Genomic DNA, 19720 nt, shown 5'->3' on the forward strand with positions numbered 1-19720 from the left:
CAAATTGTTAGTCAACATAGCCAGTCGATGTCCAGCTCTACACAAGCAATTGCTGCTGACCGAAGTAGTGGATGCTCTGGATTCATCGTTTTAGTTTAGTAAATGTGATACAAGAAATAATGCATGCTTTATGTTCTTATAGGGATTTTTCATTTATTATTTTTCATAAATGTAACAGAATACTATGAAGATGTTAATAATTGTCATAAACAGGGGCAAACTTAATGTGCTGCAACTTGATACGATCTTACTTCTTGCTGGGTGAGAAAACTGTCTTGTAATATAAGGAGTTGTAAGAAGCTGGAGCCGGGGTGCAGATTGCCAAGCTATTAAATCATCTAATTATATCCCATGGTGAAGGATGTCTAACCCTAAGCTATGACTGCTGCTTGTTCTTCATGCAGGGATGAGTTGCTGATACCAATTTGTACCACTAGACTTTGATCAGAAAATTGACACCTTTAAGAAAACATCCGGTTACACATCCAGTGCCACGTAGAGATCTAGTTCATTCCTGATAAGAAAATGAATATAATGCTGATACATGTGCAAACTTCAGTATATATAAGTGCAAGGGTAAACAGTGAGTCTGTGTCATCGCAGAAGGATGACATCATTGATGGCTACACAACTTTTCAATACTTCACATAGTCAAGCTGTAACCTTTAATATAGATTCTTAATATTTAGTGTTTAAGAGCATTTGTACCTAAAATCAACAGTAAATATAAGTCATTCAACTATACTTCTATCAAGCCGCTAAAAATTCTGTTCAGCCATTTTTTTCATTTGCTATCACAAAGGACGTTTGACCACCAGAATGGCCATGTTTATAGCGGGCACAAGGAGTTGGCAACTATCTTTTCCAGACTTCTGAATGTAAAATGTACCTAGCATTCGTTTCAGAGGGGCATCATAGCCTAAGTTGGCGGATTTGCCACTACAGGAGAAATGTAGTATTGCATGGAGCTCATCCAAGTATATGGGCAATTATGTAATAGTTGTCTGGGCTGAGTCCACCAGAGCGGGAACCAGACTTTCTTATAGTCTCTTTACTTTAGCTAACAGGGAAGTCAAGACTGCAGGACCCCTCTTTATGATGTCCATGTGCCCAAATAGGCCATGTCTTCTCAAGACAACCCTTTAAAGGGAAGCTGTCAAGTAGAACATGATTTCCTATCCTCAGGCAGTATGTTATAGAGCACAAGGAGATGAACAGATTAACATATAATTTTGTGCAAAAAGATTCAGGATTATCTGTAATTTACTAATTTAAACTCCTGCTCACTGTGGGCTAAACAGTCCAGTGGCCGGTCTCAGACATTGATTGACAGTCTTCCAGTATTATTTTAAAAATAAATAGCTGCCAATCACTGCATAGGACCGCCCACTGGACTCGTAAGCCCAGAGTTAGAAGTGATTTAAATGAACAATTTACAAGTCATCCTAAAACTTTTTGCACAAAACGATATATATCAAACTGCTCAGCGTTTCCTGCCTTACAATATGATGTCCACAGATCGTACTGCATGTTTGATGTGACCGGTTCCCTTTAAGGAGTCCAGGAAAGCTCCATGACAAAACCTATGGGAACTTTCATGCCTTATTAGGCCTTATTGATTATCATCCTGGTTTCCCAAGAACATGTAACTAAGTTATTGCTGTATATAATTTTAACACCGCTATAGTTGGGATCAGTGTTGTAAGGCTCTGTAATACATGATGCAGATTTTGACCTGCCTGCGCTTTTTTTAAGCGTTTTGGTGGTGTTTTTCACCTGCGGCCATTGAGGACTGCAGGCAAAAAACGCAGCAAAAACGCTTTTTCTGCCTCCCATTGATTTTAATGGGAGGTCAGAGGTGGAACCGCGGCAAGAAAGGTCATGCCGCTTTTTTTCCCCGCAAGCGGCGAAAAGCCAAAAACTCTGTGTGAACTGACCCATAGAGTTCTATGGGCCTATACTGTAGCTGCGCATGTGTCTGAATTTATATGGAGGCATACAAAGGTTATTTCACAGAGATTGATATGGAATCCATGAGAAAAAAACAGTCATGTTTACAATAGCTGCCATATTGCAGAGCTTTTCTTTCTTAAAATTATATGGTGCCGCATAGAGACATTAAACAATAGTGCTCTGTTAGGATCGGTAATACATTTAGTTTGATCTATTGAAAACAGATCCCTGTATTGGTTGAACTGGTTTAATAGCCGTTTGCATTAAATTGTAAACGACTACACTTTTTTTAATAGTTTGATAAAAAAGTTATGTGAAATTGGCCTTCAGAGTTTTCCAACTTGTACTTGTTGCGCATAGCTTCTAATCGAACTGCTTCTTTCATTTTGAACCCGGATTGCTGTGGCTAGAAAGGGCACATTTTCTTTGAGACCGTTTTGATAAATGATGTATTTCCCCACAGTCATTCTTGCCAGAAGAATCAGACAGTGGTCCAACCCTTTACTTGGTCCTTGGCCCTACTAAAGAGGTGAGGGATGTGTAATGAATAGTGTTAAAAGGTTGTTGAAGCTCCACTGGTGCATTCCCAAATACTTCATGCTGTAGGCAGGTCAGACCATCCAAGACTGGGTTACTCTGTATCCTCTCTGCAGACAGCACAGATAGACAATGTTAATGTATGGCATATAACAACCAGTTATGTAGATTCATTGTCTTATTTGGAAAGGTTTGTTACTTTTTAGTCCACAAATATTTTCACATTTGTGGTCCAGCATTGATACCAATCCACTACTTGTAACGGACAGTGTCACAGAAAGAGCTGGAGAGAGGAGTGTGTGCACGCGGAACTCGGTGATGTGCGAGCATGCACACGCATGCGCTCACTCTTCAGCTCTCGGCAGACAAGGGCGACAAGACTGTGTGATCTCTCCCAAAAGATCACACAGTCTTGTCTGCCGAGAGCTGATGAGTAAGTGAGAGCGTGCACGCGCGCCTGCACGCACAGCTCCGATGCCGCTTCCGCAGATACTCCCACCTCCATGGAACAGAAGAAGAATTCACATTCTTCTCTTCTGCTTTGTGGTGGCATCGGAGCAAACACGCTCTCCTCTCTCCAGCTCTTGCTGTGACACTGTCCGTAGCTGATTGGACAGTGTCACAGTAATGATACACGCCCCCTTGCCAATTACACTCCCCCTTGACAGTTCAGTGGGTTAATTATATATCGGGCGACAAATATATTAACGGCACCGATATATAAATAACGGAGAAAGATAGGGAAAAAAATTATAGTGAGACAAGGTTTGTACAGCCCTGCCTGTTACAGGCTTCACTCAGCTGCACATGTATGGGCAGGTGAAAGGTCCTCTTTAATATCTGATCAGTGGAGCTCTGACTTCAGGCAACCATGCCATTCATCAGTCGAATATTTGGCTGTGCCCACTTGAATGGGACTGAGCTGTGTGGTGTAGCAGGGACCTGCACCTATCTTGAGATTGGGGGTTCCCCGTCCCCACCACATTTAGGTGGAGAATCATTGGAGAGGTGTCTGAGATTACAGATAACATAGACGTAGAAGGGAGTTACAGAAACAGCGAGCTCAGCTGTTTCCATAATCCCAGTCATCTTTCCACCTATTCGCGATATAGGGGCAGGTTCCAGAGTTGGAACCCACATTTAGCAGACATTTATGGCATATCCTGTGGATAAATGTCTAGATGTCTGATAATACCCCTTTAAATAAACAATGGCATATTAAATTTTATTTATGATAATGTGTCCACCCACTATTTCTATTTGTTATTCATACTTAAAGGGGTTGTCCAGTTTTTTTGTATAATTAAAAGCTATACAATTTTCCAATATACTTTTCCGAATTTAAGGGGTTTATCCGGGGTCCAGAAATTGTTTGGGATTTAAATTATTTATATTATGTGAAAATTAGTCACTTACTAATATATTTTAATATTTAACTCTGTCCTGAATTGTGTAGTTCAAAACCGGTCAAGTGGTGCCGGAAGTACTGTAGTTTTTGTAATATTAATGACGCACCGACACAGCCACATGTGATTGAGGGCTTGCTTTTTCTGCCGTTCGTGTCGGCGTGTTATCACATGACCGCCAGGTGCTGGCACATTTCCCATCGCTGGAATCCCCGAGCAGAGCATCAGCTAGCGCTCTGCCCAGGGACTCCACTCTGTTCCCGACGTCACTGTGCATAATATGGACAGCGATGTCAGGGGTTTCCTATCGCTCGAGTCCCCAAGCAGATCATCAGCTGATGCTCTGCCTGGGGACTCCAGCACTGCTCCCGACGTATCTGTCCATCGAGAGGCAATCAAGGTAGAATTAGATTCAGGAGGCCCCGTTCTAGAGATGGGTGCGGATCCCAGAGAGGAGACCTGCATCTATTGGACATTTATGTATCCTGTGGATATGCCATAAATGTCCAAGATGGGGAAACCCCTTTAAGTAATAGAATATAGCATGAGTTGAACTGTGGGAACATCTAAAGTGAGGTCTAGTCTGGTCTTTGTTTTACTCAACCAAAATCATGTAGGTAATGAGTGTAAGAAAGGGTAAATATATAAGGCCCGGTAGCATACCTACTTACCCGGTAGCATTCCTACTCACCCGGTAGCATTCCTACTCACCCGGTAGCATTCCTTGACAGGCATCAACTGTTGGCCCATTAATGTTCACTGGCCATAGAGACTTCAGACTTCAAAACAGCAAGAAAATAATTATTTAAGACCAGTTATATCCATCATTCTGAGATCCTGATATTGGAAAACAATCCACATCACCCACTATAATTACATTGTAAAATGTATTAACTCTTCAGACAAGGGTTTTTTGTTTGTACCTCACGTGTAAAGTACTTTATAGACCAATAGTAGCAATCAAGTGAAGTATATTTGGGTGTTAGAACTTGAATAAAAAGAACACTCCACGGTGCACACACGCACTATATCTGCTTGTTTTAACCGGTAAATATAGGTTTATTTTATGTAATTCATTGAGATTAAATAATGTAAACTACACTGTGATGACTAGTGAGTACATTTGTGGCTTTTTTTGTTTAAGCTTTTAGTTATTCACTGTGTACTTTTCCATTAAGTGCATTTTATTTTCCTTTGTTAGGCAGGAAAGTACTTTAACACAGTGTCTCGTAATGGAAATAGTGTATTTCTGTCAGTCCGTTTACATATCCCTGTCAGCAGATATCTGGGCTTTTAGCTGTGCAAATATGACATGTCATTGTATTTTAAAAGCTCCGATAGAAAGAAATGAAAATCATAGTTTCAGATCTAATATTGCTGGTCGACTTGGTCATGTTTTTCTACTTGTGATACTCTGAAGTGCAATATTGTAGCTGTTGTAAGTTCTCGAGGCCCAAAACATGAGATGCTATTATACAGCCACATGTTATGTTGTGGTAAGACGCAAAGTCACACTAAAAAAGTCTGGAAATACTTCTGCCTATATGTTTCTAAAACTACTTTCACACAAAAAAAAAAATATATTGGGTATGTAAGCAGGTGCTGCAGCATAAACGCCCCAGAGCATTCACTAGCACCCCTTACGCAATTGTGCACTCTAACTGTGTGGCACCAGTAATGCTAACTAGACGTTCACGTTATGTTATTGCGTTGTGCCAAGATGTTGCTGACATGCTTTTAGTGTATCTTTTTAAAAGTTGTTGTTGAAATGTTTACAGGCGTGCACGGTGGGATGGCGAGTTCTCTAGTCATATGTGCGGGCATAAGAGTGTCGCCACACAGGCTCCAGGCTAAGGTGGAGAATTATTATATAAGGCGGTGTTTGGCACGCCTTGTGATAGAAGTTGTATGTGATTAAAGCGTGTACGGTAAGCCTGTCATGAACAAGATAGTAGCGCATGGGACTGATATTGTAGCTGAGATCCTAGGCGGTTTTTGGGAAGGATTGGGTCCTGCCAGCGGTGATCGCTGAAAAGGCAGCTACCCCATTTATCCTGCTGAGCAACCGCTTTCAGCAGCTTGACCATGCCCAGACTGCTGTATTACTTGTGTCTGCCTGAGAGAGTGCCCCTGTGACCGGCGTGTTCCTGTACCAAGGGCGGGTCAGAGCCTTGTCATCCCTGCCTGAAAGGTTTGACCAGAGACTATCACCACCAAGCTTTGTGCAAATACTTGCAAGTACCAAGCTGCGTACCCGTTAGAGACGGTAACCGCTAGGCAAAGTGCTGCTGTTAGTGACAATTAATATTGTGCCCCAGCCAGAGTAAAGTTCTGTTCCATTGAGCTCTGCTGTGTCTGCGTCCATTACTGCGCCATCCTCAAGTGGGGTACCATGTCGGTTCAAGGGCACATCTTACATGCAGGCCACAGTTTTAAAAAGCATAGCAAGCCTTAAAGAGTAACTACACTTTTATCAAACTTTTGATTGGTGCTGAGACACCAATCGTTGCTGAAATAAAGGTGCAGAAGCGATCAGCTGAGTGACATGCACCTTCAGCTGTGATCGGTGCTCCCTGGCGGCAAGCTAAAGACGGCTTTTACATAGTCGTTCTATGTAAACCGTCTTCAGCCTGATGATGAGCGCTGATGACAGCCAAAGGAGCAAAGCGCTGAGCGCTTCTGCACCTTTGTTTCAGCAATGTTGGGGGTCTTGGGACTCGGTCCCCGACCGATCCAAACTTTTGATATGTCTATATCACATATGAAAAGTTCAATGAAGGTGTACTATTTAAAAGCAACCGCTTTAAAAATCTAAATAAAATGTGCATAGCATTTGGCAGTGGAGAAACTTCAGCGAAATGCTGTTTTAAACCTCCTCTTATTAGAAGACATTAGGAGGTATAATCTAACGACAACCCCTCTCCATATGCCCTATTAAAGCATATGGCGTCATAGAGGGAAGTTTTCTATTCAGGACCTCCTTTTATTATCCGCTGAAGAGCCGCTAAGAAATAGGGGGTCCCGCTCTGGCGGATTCAGCCTGGCCATGTAACACAAGGTCACTAAATTATGTGAATGGACAATGTGTAACTCTGCACTTCCCATGTATTTGGGTATGCATTTTTCTTAGTGCTAAAGGCTAATAAAAAGTATGGTATTTGCAGCTCCCTACATGCTGCTTTGTAATTTTACTGTTATATTAAGTGTTTTTACAGAATTGTCTTATAATGCATTGTAAAGATAGTCTGTGAAAATGTGAAAGTTGTTCCTAATAGGGGTACATTCAAAATATGCTTCAACTGCAAAGGTTAATAATGTTGACTGCTATTTTTATACTGACATTTACAGGAACATCTTAAAGTCCAACATTGGCTTGGATAAGAGGCCGCATGACTGGAGTACAAACTAGTCATAAATCAAAAGTTATTTTCTTTAACACATGGTGGTTACATTGTCACATCTGAAACTTGAGATCACACACCAGCCTTGGAGAACATTTACTCTACTTTCTATGTATTCTCAATTTAATTATAATACAATTGCTTTTCTTAATTCTCAAAAGCCACACCGCACTTATTGTTAACCGCACATAAGTTTCTGTGGGACTTAATCACAGCACAGCGTAATCTCGCGAGATCACGCTGTGAATGACCGAACAGCGTGATCTCGCGAGATCACCCTGTTCTGTATGAGTAAGTGCCACAGAAACTTTACCGAAGTGTCGGGAGTGTGAATAGACATCGCATGCTGGCTGGAGACAATGTCTATTCACTCTCCAGACACTTCAGTAAAGTTAATGTGGGTGTATGTGACAGCACAGCGTGATCTCACAAGATTACGCTGTGCTGCGAGAACAGCTAAAAATGAATAGAGAGAAGTGTATGACGCTGATTGGTCAGCGTCATACACTTCTCTGTACAACGCCCAGTTGGTAAAAATGTAAAAAACGGCCAGTTGTCTATTAAGAAACTAATTAGCATAAATCTGAAATTGTTCATAACTTGCTCAAAATTGATCGTTTTTCAAAATAAAAACCACTGTTGTCTACATTACAGCGCCGATCACATTATGTAGGATATAGGGGATTTATAATCTGGTGACAGAGCCTCTTTAAATAGGCTCTGTCACTAGTTTATTAATTCCCTATCTCCTAACTAATCTAATAGGTGCTATAATGCTGATAACCACTGTGTGATTTGTTTTTCAAAAACATTTATTATTTGCATTTTTCTCAATATGCTAATTTTGCTATACTTGCCAAATAGGAGGTTACTCTTTCTTTTCACTCTGGGCGGTGTAATGTTTTCTGTATGACGCCGTCCAATCAGCATACAGTTCTCCTCTTCCCAGCCCAGCAACACAATGTGATCATATAATATGCAGCTTCCATTCCCGACTGTGTTTTCAACCGGTAATATCTCCGGTTGTTTCACAGCTAGAACTGCGGTCTTGGTGTCATATGAGAAATTAGAATCTCCTCTATGTGCCACCATAACCACTGTTCTAGTGGTCCACAGCCCGAGATATGGCACTTATGATATTTAGAAAAATGCTCATAACTTTTAAAATAATAAACTTTTTGGGACACAATTTTCACTAGCATTATCAGTGTGACAGCGCCTATCAGATTAGCTAGGAGATCGGGCATTACTAAACTAGTGACAGATCCTCTTTAGCAATGTCTATCAATCAAAAAATGAATGTTTACAAACCACAATATCAGAACAACATAAATGATTATTAGCGCGATCAACGAGCATTTTATCAGTAGTCATTTAGTCGCTACACCTATTCACATTACACGATTATCGTGTACGATTGCTTGTTAGCATTCGATCTTCCCGTGTAAATGGGCCTCTACTGTATGTGAAGCATCCAAAAGGTAAAGATTTGTCTAATTTTAAAAGTATGTAATTAAAGTAGTTGAAGGGTGAGCACATACAAAGGAAATATTGAAGTTATCAGAGGGTGGCAAACCCTTTTTTTTTTTTTTTGCAGTCAATAAAACAAACGATAGCTTCTGGTGCCATTGCTTAGACTGAATATGATTCCATACAGGACATGGTTTCTTTTCCGCATACATTTATAGGATATTTCAAGGACTTTAACATAAATACATGTAGATCTATTACTTGAGATAAAACACCCTAGTATGTAATCGTAACAATGTAGCTAAAATATCAGTTACTCAGTACTCATGGAAACCTACCGAGCTTTTAGCAGGCGCCCATGCTGATTGGCGAATCGGTGGTCTTCACACTGCTCAAATTTTCTGCCCTCAGCGTGTTGGTCCCCAGGTGTAATAGCTTCACACTGGATGATCAAAAAAAATTTATGTACCAAATTACGTCATTTATTTCTTGTATCCTGAAGGGTTTTATTACAATACATGGATTTTCGTTCAGTTAACAGCAGGTCATAGGATTTGTGTTTATTTGACAATATCACCAGGAATCAGTATACTTGGGTTTCTACAAGTGTTTCATTGTTTCTTGATCTTAATTCATCAAATGCAGCCCATTCATCAAGTCACAGTAGAATCCACAAGAATTAGCCGAAAATCCATTTAATTTACATTGAAACATTTTGGGAAAAAAAGGACATCTCCTTTTCAAATGGGGGGCATATGGACAGGGGATGTTTTCATAAGACAACCCTTTTGAATATCTTAAAGGATATGTACACCTTGGACAACTATTATTTATTGCTCCAATGCATGAACAGCTGATCTTTTAAAGTAGTAGAACATTTGCAAACCAAACTAATGCAGCCGGAGCAATAATAATACGAGTCAAATGTCTAAGAAAATAAATGCCCCTTTGGCAATTGTATAAATAGGTTTTGAAATGTAGATGCAATGTGTGAATGCAACATTTCATATAAAATGCACGCAGAGTCGCCACCTAGTGACCAGTCATGGTCAGTGATCCTAAAGGCTATGTACACCTTTTGAGGGGAATATATTTTTATTTTTTTGGTGTGTTTGGTGTAACTTTTTAATTAGTTTTTGTTAAAAATTATTTTTACTTTTTGAGATACAGCTGCTTTGTATTCTCTATACAGAAAAGCTGTATCTTTCGTTTTGACTTGAATCCGTCGGTCCTGCGCACCTGTCAGGATTAGTGACAGCGGGTCGCAGAATCCACCTGTAATCTATCACATATAAGTTATGTCAGAGACACGCAGGACCCGCTGTCCCTGAACCCGTCAGACCCGCGGTCCTGATGGGAACAGGATTTAGCGCTTCATAGAGCTGACTGTTTAGAGAATACAGAGCAGCTCTATCGAAAAAAGTAAAACTAATTTTGAATAAAAACTAATTAAAAAGTTACATTATTTAAGTGCTTAGATGTCTGTACGCATAAGAATAACAATGAACATCCGGTGGGCTTATGAAATACGTTTAGGATGTTGAGTGGCTTTAAATATTCACCTGTCATACAAATCAAAATCAATATTATATTACACATTTTCACCAACTGATTTCCTGTCTCTTCTGCTACAAAGTAAGAGCATTACCTCCTCCTAACAGGCATTCTAGAATTACGTCACTAGTCTTAGTAATTCATTCTTACTCATCAAACTCGTGATGTGGGATTTACATCTTGAAGGAGAATTACCAGGAGACTTAGCTCTCTTAGTGTTAAATGTGAAAGATGTACTTAAAGGGGTATTTCCATCTTCGGCATTTATGCCATATCCGCAAGTGGCCTGTTACTTGAACCTCTGATATATCGACAAATATCGCTTAACATTTTTTAAAACTCAATAAGAGGGATTTCAAGCAGATCTATAAATGGACTACAGGCTGCAGACTACAGGTATTAAAACACTATAATTGTGTTATAAAAAGTAATGTCTTTCGGTCGTCATACACCAAGCACTGGATCAAATTTATATAAAAAATGTCTGCTATGGGAATTTCCTGGACACAGCAAATAGTGATAGAACAAGCGTTCTCAGCACAGATACGCTGTATGTTTGACCATAGGCCTGCTTTAATATTGATCTCATTTTTGTTCTCCTATCACGCCAATGTGGCAGAAAATAGCATTCTAGTCACATGTATATTATTATTGATCTCTTCATGCCTAAGCCTGATTCTTCCGTCGAAGGTATACATCGAGAGGAGTCCCAACGTGTACCTCCAACGTATACCTCCAACGGAAATTAGCGACGTATCCTACTGTATATGCATACAGTACGCCCGAACACCCCGGCAGAGTGCTACTTTTGACGTCACTGTCAGTATATGGACAGTGATGCCAGGGGCTTTCAACTGCGTATATACCGAATCCCCATCAACGCTCTGGCCGGGGATTCCGCTTCTGGAGAAGCCCCTGACGTCACTGTCCATATATTCTTACGATGCTCCGGCCAGGGACTCCGACCCTGGGGATGCTCCCCGGGGTTTACTTTTAATGTATAGGCTCCCATGTTAAAAAAAACAACCATATACCGCGCAGTATACTTGTTTTAGCGGGCTCCCTCGGGATGGAATACCTGTGAACATGTGAGAATTCTCTTTGTACTTGACTGTCACTTACATGCTTCTCTTGGTTCTGCTTGTATAGACACGTCACTAAGAATTTGAGCTCATTCTGAGGAGTGGAGCGCAGACTTCCCGAGCACTGGTCGGTGTGTGCCAGATCCTGGAGTGGCCGCCGTAATCTAGGACTGCTTCCAATATACAAAGTTGTTACTTTTATCACAATTATTGTATTGAGATCTGATTAAAGCTGGTGTGAAATAAGGGATTGCTGTGCACAGAATATCCCTATTGTTACTCTTCATTTGTATAACTTACAGACGTTTATGCATCTGATTATATAATACATGCTGAACAATGTTAAAGCCATAATCGGTAGTTAAAATTTTTATAATTTATCAGTATCTAAAGTTAAAGGCTATGCAAACCTTTTCAACCATTTTGTTATTGCTCCAAAATAAAAATAAGCAGCTTTGCAAATAGGTAAAAAGTATTTGACTGTTTTGTGTATATAGCTCCTATGCAGACCTATGTGTTACCATAGTTACGGACTTCAAACAAATCTGTGTGTAGCTTGGTCCTGCTGTCTTGTGTTACTCCACTCAGTATTTCCCCTCTTCTCCTGTCTAGGTTAGCAAGGAGAGAAAGTAGATGGAAGGGAGCATGACTGCAGGATCAGACTATAGGGTTTGTTTGTAGTCTGTTTCCATGGAGACACATAAGTGTGCAGAAATGTTCTAAACACAAAATTGTGGGATATTTTTAATCAAAACTATTTGTAAAGTTGCTTTATTTTGTTGTTCTTTTTAGTGTATTAGAGAAATAAAATGGTCACAAAAGTGTATAATAATGATGATGTATGATCATTATATAGGTCCCATAATATATCTTAATTTGTCAATATGAAAATTTGTGATTGAGTTTTCTTGTTTTAAATCAATATCAACTAGATCTGTCCTTAAAGTCAACACAGAGTAAAGCCCATTAAAGTGTATGTTCACCTTAAATTGGCATTTTATGAGTTCTATACAGAATGAATCTACATAAAAAGTTAATTAAAAGTATAAATACAGTCCATTACATATCCTGTACTGATCCTGAATTGCAGCCTGTATTATAAATGAAAGGGGTTTTCCACGTTCTGAAAACTGATGACCTATCCACCGGATAGGTCATTAGTATATGATCGGTACGTGTCCGACATCCGGACCCCGCACCACTCCGGCTGCCTCCGGGCGCCGGACGATGTTGCCGGAAGGAGATGTATCTGGTCAAAGAATAGCGACCGAGCTGCAGTATTGCAGCTCAGCTCTTATTCAAGTGAATAGGAACAGAGCTGCAGTACCGCTAAATGGCCGCTATGCAGTGGTCAGAGCCATCTGCTTCCGGCTCCAACTACTGCATCCCATTCCAAACATCCGGTGCACGGAGGCAGCTGTAGTTGCGGATTGGTGCGGGGTCCGGATGTCGGACACGCACCGATCCTATACGGTTGACCTATCCGGTGGATAGGTCATCGGTTTTCAGAAAGTGGACAACATCTGCTACCTGACCAGAAAGGTATAGGAGCAGAATGTAGTGTACCCAGTGAGGAGGGATACAGCTTTAGCTTTACTGGATCTGTCATGATTGACTGCTGCCATCTCGTACTACTAGTGCTGTCCTGCCGCCGTTTATTAAGACGAGTGTGGATTATTCACCTTTTTCTGTGCTGTAAAATAGCAGGAGCTGTGTTTCTTCCACTGGCTTGGCGTAAGAACACTTCTGGTCTGGGTATTTTATCAATATTCAATATTGCTACCTAAAAAGAAAGTAAATGAACTTTAGATTTACTGTAGCATGCGCCCAGGGTCGGACTGACCTACCACTTCGGTGGGCACAGGCTCTGATGCTGTAATGAACCCTAAAGGTCCAGCAGAACACAACCCCATTTGGAGCTGATCACTTACCACTAGGGTCGGATTCTCAAATAATCTATTATACCTTATTGATGATGTGTCCTGTGCATACAACTATAGTAATAAAGGTTATTATGGAAATAACAGTGTCCTATATAGACTTAGGCTAGGCCCTCAGGGTCATTTCCTCTGGTGGGCCCCATGGGAACTACAGTCCCACGCTGTGCTGGAAAAATAAGTGCATACAACAGACGACTCTCCAGTAAAGAAAGAGAACTGAAATGTCATTCATTGGTGGATGTGACAATGTCTGTCAAGGTACATTATAGCGCTTGGTTTTTAATGGAAGGTGACTACAGCAGATTATAAAATGTGTCTCTTCTGTTGTATTAGGGAGGTGTTGTCCTGGGCTCATACTGAGCAGTAACAAGGAAGGAGAATTTGAACATGCTAAAGTTAAGAAATGAAAACTTATTGTAATGCCTGTGCCGCCTGTTCAGCCGCACAGGGGCCCAGAGGCGGGAAGGGCCCACACTGGCCACAGAGGGTTTTAAAACACAAATTCCGCTTTTCCCTCCCCTCCCCCTGCTTATACTCCTACATGTTTGTTTTTTTCAAAGATTACATTACACTTCCTCATCCCAGTCAGCCAATCACTGAACCTCTATGATTGTCCAAGCTGCTCTGTGATTGGCTGATGATACAGTACCTGTGTGTCTGGACAGTCATAGATGGAGTAGCAAGAGCAGCCGTCAGTACAGGGAGTACACCCCTTCTATGCACTACCGCAGACCACCAAGAATGTCATCATTAACCCCTTCATTGCCCTAGACCACCAGGGTCTATCTGACTGTTTTCCAGAGAGATACCATTAAAGAATATTTCTACAGTCATAATTAATTTTAAATATGAGAGGATGTAAGTTACGGGGATGTTGGTGGAATGGGGCCGCTTGCAGGTATTTTGTATAGTAACTGGTAAATAGGTGCCATTCATACGTTTGCCTACCCACAAACCTATGGTCACCTTCTAGAGCTCTATAGTCAGATTGTTTCATATGTAATATGGCACATATTATTATTTATTTTATTAATAGTCTTGATCTTCCATTGGAGAACTTAGATCAGATTAGTAAAAATTAATTTAAAAAAATTCCCTTAAAGGTCCTAAACCTAAAAAGATTATGAATTATTGCTGAATTAAATATCTGGATATTTATCTTTGCTATTGCAGGTAATGATACTAGAATCCAGTCTCAAGATCTAAGAAAAGGATGAGTCCAGTTCTGCAGACTCCCAACTCTGGACACTATACAAGTGTCAAATTTGGAGTTAGAGCTCCACCAGACCCAGTCAGCGATCCGCCTAGGTGGAAGAAGGTCTTATATAAAAGACAGCCATTTCCAGACAATTATGTTGATAGGAGCTTCCTGGAAGAACTGAGGAAGAACATCTATGTGCGACGGTATAGCTATTGGGCTGTGGTATTTGAATCCGCCATGGTCCTTCATCAACTATGCAGCGTCTGTTCCTTCTCCGTTATTTGGTGGTACATGGACCAAGATCTGCTCTCCCCTCAGAAGTTGTGTGGGGTCGGTTTGGCGTTTACACTACTTGGTTACCTTCTCTTTGATGCTGTTGACCAAGGTGCTGGGCGGAAAGAATGTGGCCGGCCCCGGTGGCATGACTTGAAGAGTTCTCTGGTGTTTGCGGCATTCACTTATGGTTTCTCTCCTGTACTAAAGACACTGACAGAGTCAATAAGCACAGACACCATATATGCCATGTCGGTTCTTATGCTCATAGGTCACCTTGTCTTTTTTGATTATGGAGCCAATGCGGCTGTGGTCTCAAGTACAATGTCAATAAATATGGCCATTTTTGCTTCTGTGTGTCTGGCGTCCCGGCTTCCTCGCTCCCTTCATGCTTTTACTATGGTGACTTTTGCAATTCAGATTTTTGCTCTTTGGCCCAGTCTGCAGAGAAAACTCCGCGCCTACACTCCTTGGACGTATATTTGTGTGACATTTCTTTTTGCTTTGTTCTCTGTGGCGGGACTATTGAGCATATCTGGAGTGGGAGCCCTTCTTTTCTTCTTGCTGCTGATCTCTGTGGCATTTCTTTGTCCATACTGTTTAATCAGATTACAACTCTTCAAAGAAAACATTCATGGACCTTGGGATGAGGCGGAAATCAAGGAAGACCTTTCTCGTTTTCTTGATTAATAGTTTTTAAATGTATATAAAATGTATATATATTTAACATTGGTTTTAAGTGTGCATTTCATCTAATGGGGAACGAACTGTTGCATTCATTGTAAACTTGAGGTGGTCGTGTTTTTATCAAAATAAAAATGTCTTGCATTTCTCATCAATCTGAGGTGTCATGATCAATTATTACCACTAGGGGGAATCAAATCTCCATACCTTAAAATTGTCCCACAAGATCATTACTTTCATGTCTGTTAGGTCAAAAACAACAAAAAATGTTTTACAATGTTTTTCAACAGGTACTTCTGTCTTTTTGACTCTTAATGAGTGATAAGAATAAATTCTTGTCCTTAGCTTCTGTCCTGTTTAACCTACATAGACCCCAATAAAACATTTATTGGACAGATTAGGTTAATACTTGATCTGGTGCCTGAAATCCGCTGTTTGTTGGGAATCTGTATTCTGTCTCTGCCCGTGGTTATAATGTAAGAACAGGTTTTGCATCTTCTCTTATTACATGGTTATTTTCTTATCTTGTGTATGAGACAGAGTTTTCTGCAACATAGAAAAGGGGGGTCTGAAAGATTGTTCTCATGTGATTTCCTAAAGGCCTATTACACGGCCAATGATCGTTTTTTAATCTGCATCATAAATTGACATGCTGTGGATTTAAAAAAAACTGCACCGCAAGTCAATTTATAAACGGTTCAATCGCTGCTCTTCTGTTGCAGGTTTTTCCTATTAAATTCAATGGGAGGTAAAACCCGCAACAAAAAGTTAGGTGTTGTGACTTTTTGATTATGAGAAAATAAAAAAAAGCTTTATTTGAGTTATAATGAATAAAATAGTTTATACTTACCCCCTGCCGTAGTCCCTCTGTTCTGAACGCAGCCTGACCTCCTGGGATGACGTTTCATCTCATGTGAATGCTGCAGCCAATCAAAGGCTGCAGCGGTCACATGGACTACATCGTCATGCTAAGAGGCCAGGCTGCGCTCAGAACAGAGGGACGCATCGCCATGACAACGCGTGGCTGGTAAGTATAAAAGTTTTTTCTCTTTTCCTGCAGTATTTTCGCAGCAGACGTGCCACCCGAAAAACTGCATCACAACTGTGTGCGGTTTTACTGGCGGAATTCCTATCGACTTCCAGGACAGATACACTGTGTCGTTTTACACAGCTTAGGCTTCATTCACATCTGCATCAGGCTTCTGTTCATGGGTTACTTCAGACCTGTCCGTCAGGGAAAACCATGAACGGAAACTATGGCTTTCCGTTTGCATTACCATCGATTTCAATGGCAATGCTTCCGTTGCAAATGGTTTCCGTTTGTCTCCTTTCCGTAAGGATTCCCTTTTTTGGCGTAATTAATAGCGTAGTCGACTGCGCTATCAATTCCATAAAAAAAACTGAAACCTTACGGAACTGAGACAAACCGAAACCATTTGCAACGGAAGCATTGCCATTGAAATCGATGGTAATGCAAACAGAAAGCCATGGTTTCCGTTCATGGGTTTCCCTGACGGACAGGTCTGATGGAACCCATGAACGGAAGCCTGATGCAGATGTGAACGAAGCCTTATCCGTCCTGTGTGTTCGTACCATACCTAGGGCTTCCTTCACACACACTTTTTATGCAGCATGTTTTTTGTTCCAAAATAACACATCTAAAAAAAACTTTTTCTAAAATGGTACATTTTTTATGTCGTTTTTGGTGGCATTTTGGTGTGTTTTACAACCTGTGTTTTTTATGTGGTGTTTTCCACATTGCTAATCATGTGACTAAAAGATCATGTGATGCAAAGATTCCTCTCTTAATCAGTTGGTTGCATCTTACTCCAGCTTGTTTTCCATTAGGACCAGCGTATAAAACAGTCTTAGTAAATACCCCCACTGTGCAATTAGTGATTTATACCAGTCTTGGAGACAAGCCTGGAAGAGCGGCATTGTAAATCTTAGAAATAGACACACCTTGCTCAGGTAAAGCTGTGGTTTCTCTCACGATCCTCATAGACCTATGTTCTGCCTCTTACCTTCCTAGCATTTTCAGTCCTGCAGCCGTCTTCCATGTCAAGAGATGACAGTAAGATACAATCTACTATCCAGGTGGGTCAGGTCCTTTGATATGTTGGGTGCAGTAGGTAAACACTTCCATGCAAACAGGAAGATTACAATGCAAAGTGCCGTCCCTCCCCCCCTCCTGTCTTCTAGATACAACAAAGCAACAAACTGTAACTAATGAAGTGGTAACAAAAATGGCTAAACCGTAATTAGAATCAAAGCAACGTGTGGAAAGTATAGCATTTAAGGAGATATTCCGTATTTACAGACACTAAAGAAATCTATGTTCCTAATATAATACTTAAAGGGCTGCAGTGATAAACTATCCAACAACATAGACATAAATTAACATTAATTGGTATTAATTATTATCGAGGTAGGGAGAGGGAGGATTTGATCTGTTATCCCTTTTCCCTATGCAGAGGCAGAAATCATATAGACATGAGTACACATGACAGGACTGAGATCTTGCTGCACTCGATGTTATACATTACTTTGCAGTATACGTGTCAAGGAATCACTATTTGAACAATTCCCCAGAGTGAAAGTTTATGGAATTGCTATACGAGCAATTCCCCAAAGGCAGCCAGGGACTGCCTGGATCAAGCGTACAAGTAAATCAGCTACCTCAAGTCCGTCACCACTCTGGTCAGCAGAGTCTAAGGCTACTCTATGGTCTTCACCAGAGCCCGCCGCAAGGCAGGATGGATTTGGCTGCATATAAACCAGGTTCCTTTTAGAGAATAAGGTATTGGACAGGAGGTGCACTTGCAGGCAATACCAGAACGGATAACCAGGAGTTGCAGAGATCGACACTATCTGTGAGCAGAATATCCAAATCAGTGAGCAGAGGGTAACCCCAAAGACCAATCTGAAGTCCAGTTTAAATAGTCCAAGTAGTCAAGGTGATTCAGGGTGTAACCAGGAGCTTGATCAGACACATGCATTCGCAAGAAAATCACAAGCAACAATGAGAAAACTGAACAGACTCAAATACTCCACCCTTGGCCCTGATAGGAAGCAGACAGAGAAATAAGATTGGCTCTGTATCTCAAACCAGGGCCACTCAGAAGCTTGGCTAGTAGTCATGACAACCTAAAAGTGATGGACATTTCCTAACAGTACCCACCTTTTCTACGAGGGGCTAGTGGACCCTTAAACCTCGGGCTAGGTTTCAAAGAAAACTTCAAATTAAAAACTTTAACTAAATGATCAGCATGAACTGAATGAGCAGGTACCTAAGTTTGGTCTTCTGGCCCATACCCCTTTCAGTGCACCAAGAACTGGAGTGTACCCCTGACTCTTCTGGAATCCGCAATCCTTTGAACCTCAAATTCCATATCTCCCTCGACCTGAACTGGAGGAGGAGGTGGTTTCATGAGTGGATTAGATGGTGGTACAAATTTTTTAAGGAGCGATTTGTGAAAAACATTATGAATTTTAAAAGGAGGTAGAGCCAGGCAAAAAGACACAGGGTTAATAACTTCAACAATTTTGTATGGACCAATAAACCTAGGAGCAAACTGACAAGATGGTACGTTCAGTCGAATATTCTTAGTAAAAAGCCACACCTTTTGTCCCACACTGAACACAGGACGTACCATATGGTTTTTGTAAACAAGGAGATGTGCTGCCAACATGATGGAAATGCATTGGGACGAGCGATCATAGTAACGATAGCTCATCCCCATACATAACCAATTATTGCTCCTTGTTAAAGAAGCAAACAAGCGCCGATCAGCAAGCTGTCTTGTTGATCGGCTCTCGTTTTATCCGGCCCATGTCAGATCATATAATAGTACCCTTAGTCCTGGCAGTCAGAAGATGTGCCAGATTTAATATAGTGGTGTATGCTGTATGGTAAATTTGGCACATCTTGCTTGATCTGTTAGACAATTTTCTTTTCCTTACCACCCTTGATTTGGCTTATTTTACAACAGAATTTAGTGGCAGATTTTTTTTTAACAATTTGCGTGCACTTTGTCGAATTTTAAGTCATACCCCTTTTTAAAGATTTTTTTTTTTTAAAGTGTCTTGTGAGGCACAAATTTCTGTTCTTTTAGGTGCATTTGCTTAATAAATAGGTCATACACTAGAAGCGACGTTAAAGAGAACCTTTCACCTGCCTATACATGTGCAGCTGAGTGCAGCATGTAATAGGCAGGGC

At 40.8% G+C, this 19720-nt stretch overlaps 1 protein-coding gene and 1 long non-coding RNA gene across 6 annotated transcripts in view; both read left to right on the plus strand.

Annotated features, from left to right (window-relative positions):
• Positions 1–15656, plus strand: part of PIGC (phosphatidylinositol glycan anchor biosynthesis class C) — a 33269-nt gene extending 17613 nt beyond the window's left edge. For 3 of the 5 annotated variants that reach the window (XM_075833292.1, XM_075833288.1, XM_075833290.1), the window contains exon 2: positions 14517–15656. In XM_075833292.1, coding sequence (XP_075689407.1) covers positions 14557–15507 — 951 coding nt within the window. In that variant the 5' untranslated portion in view covers positions 14517–14556 and the 3' untranslated portion in view covers positions 15508–15656. Of the gene's footprint in view, positions 1–11470; positions 11592–14516 lie in introns of all 5 variants that reach the window. The other 2 variants (XM_075833289.1, XM_075833291.1) reach the window with 1 other exon arrangement.
• LOC142657846 (uncharacterized) overlaps positions 1–19720 on the plus strand; it is a 484403-nt gene that overhangs the window by 129593 nt on the left and 335090 nt on the right. The gene's annotated exons all lie outside the window — the stretch shown is intronic.

This window comes from Rhinoderma darwinii, chromosome 7 (assembly GCF_050947455.1).
Source record: "Rhinoderma darwinii isolate aRhiDar2 chromosome 7, aRhiDar2.hap1, whole genome shotgun sequence".
Classification (NCBI taxonomy): domain Eukaryota; kingdom Metazoa; phylum Chordata; class Amphibia; order Anura; family Rhinodermatidae; genus Rhinoderma; species Rhinoderma darwinii.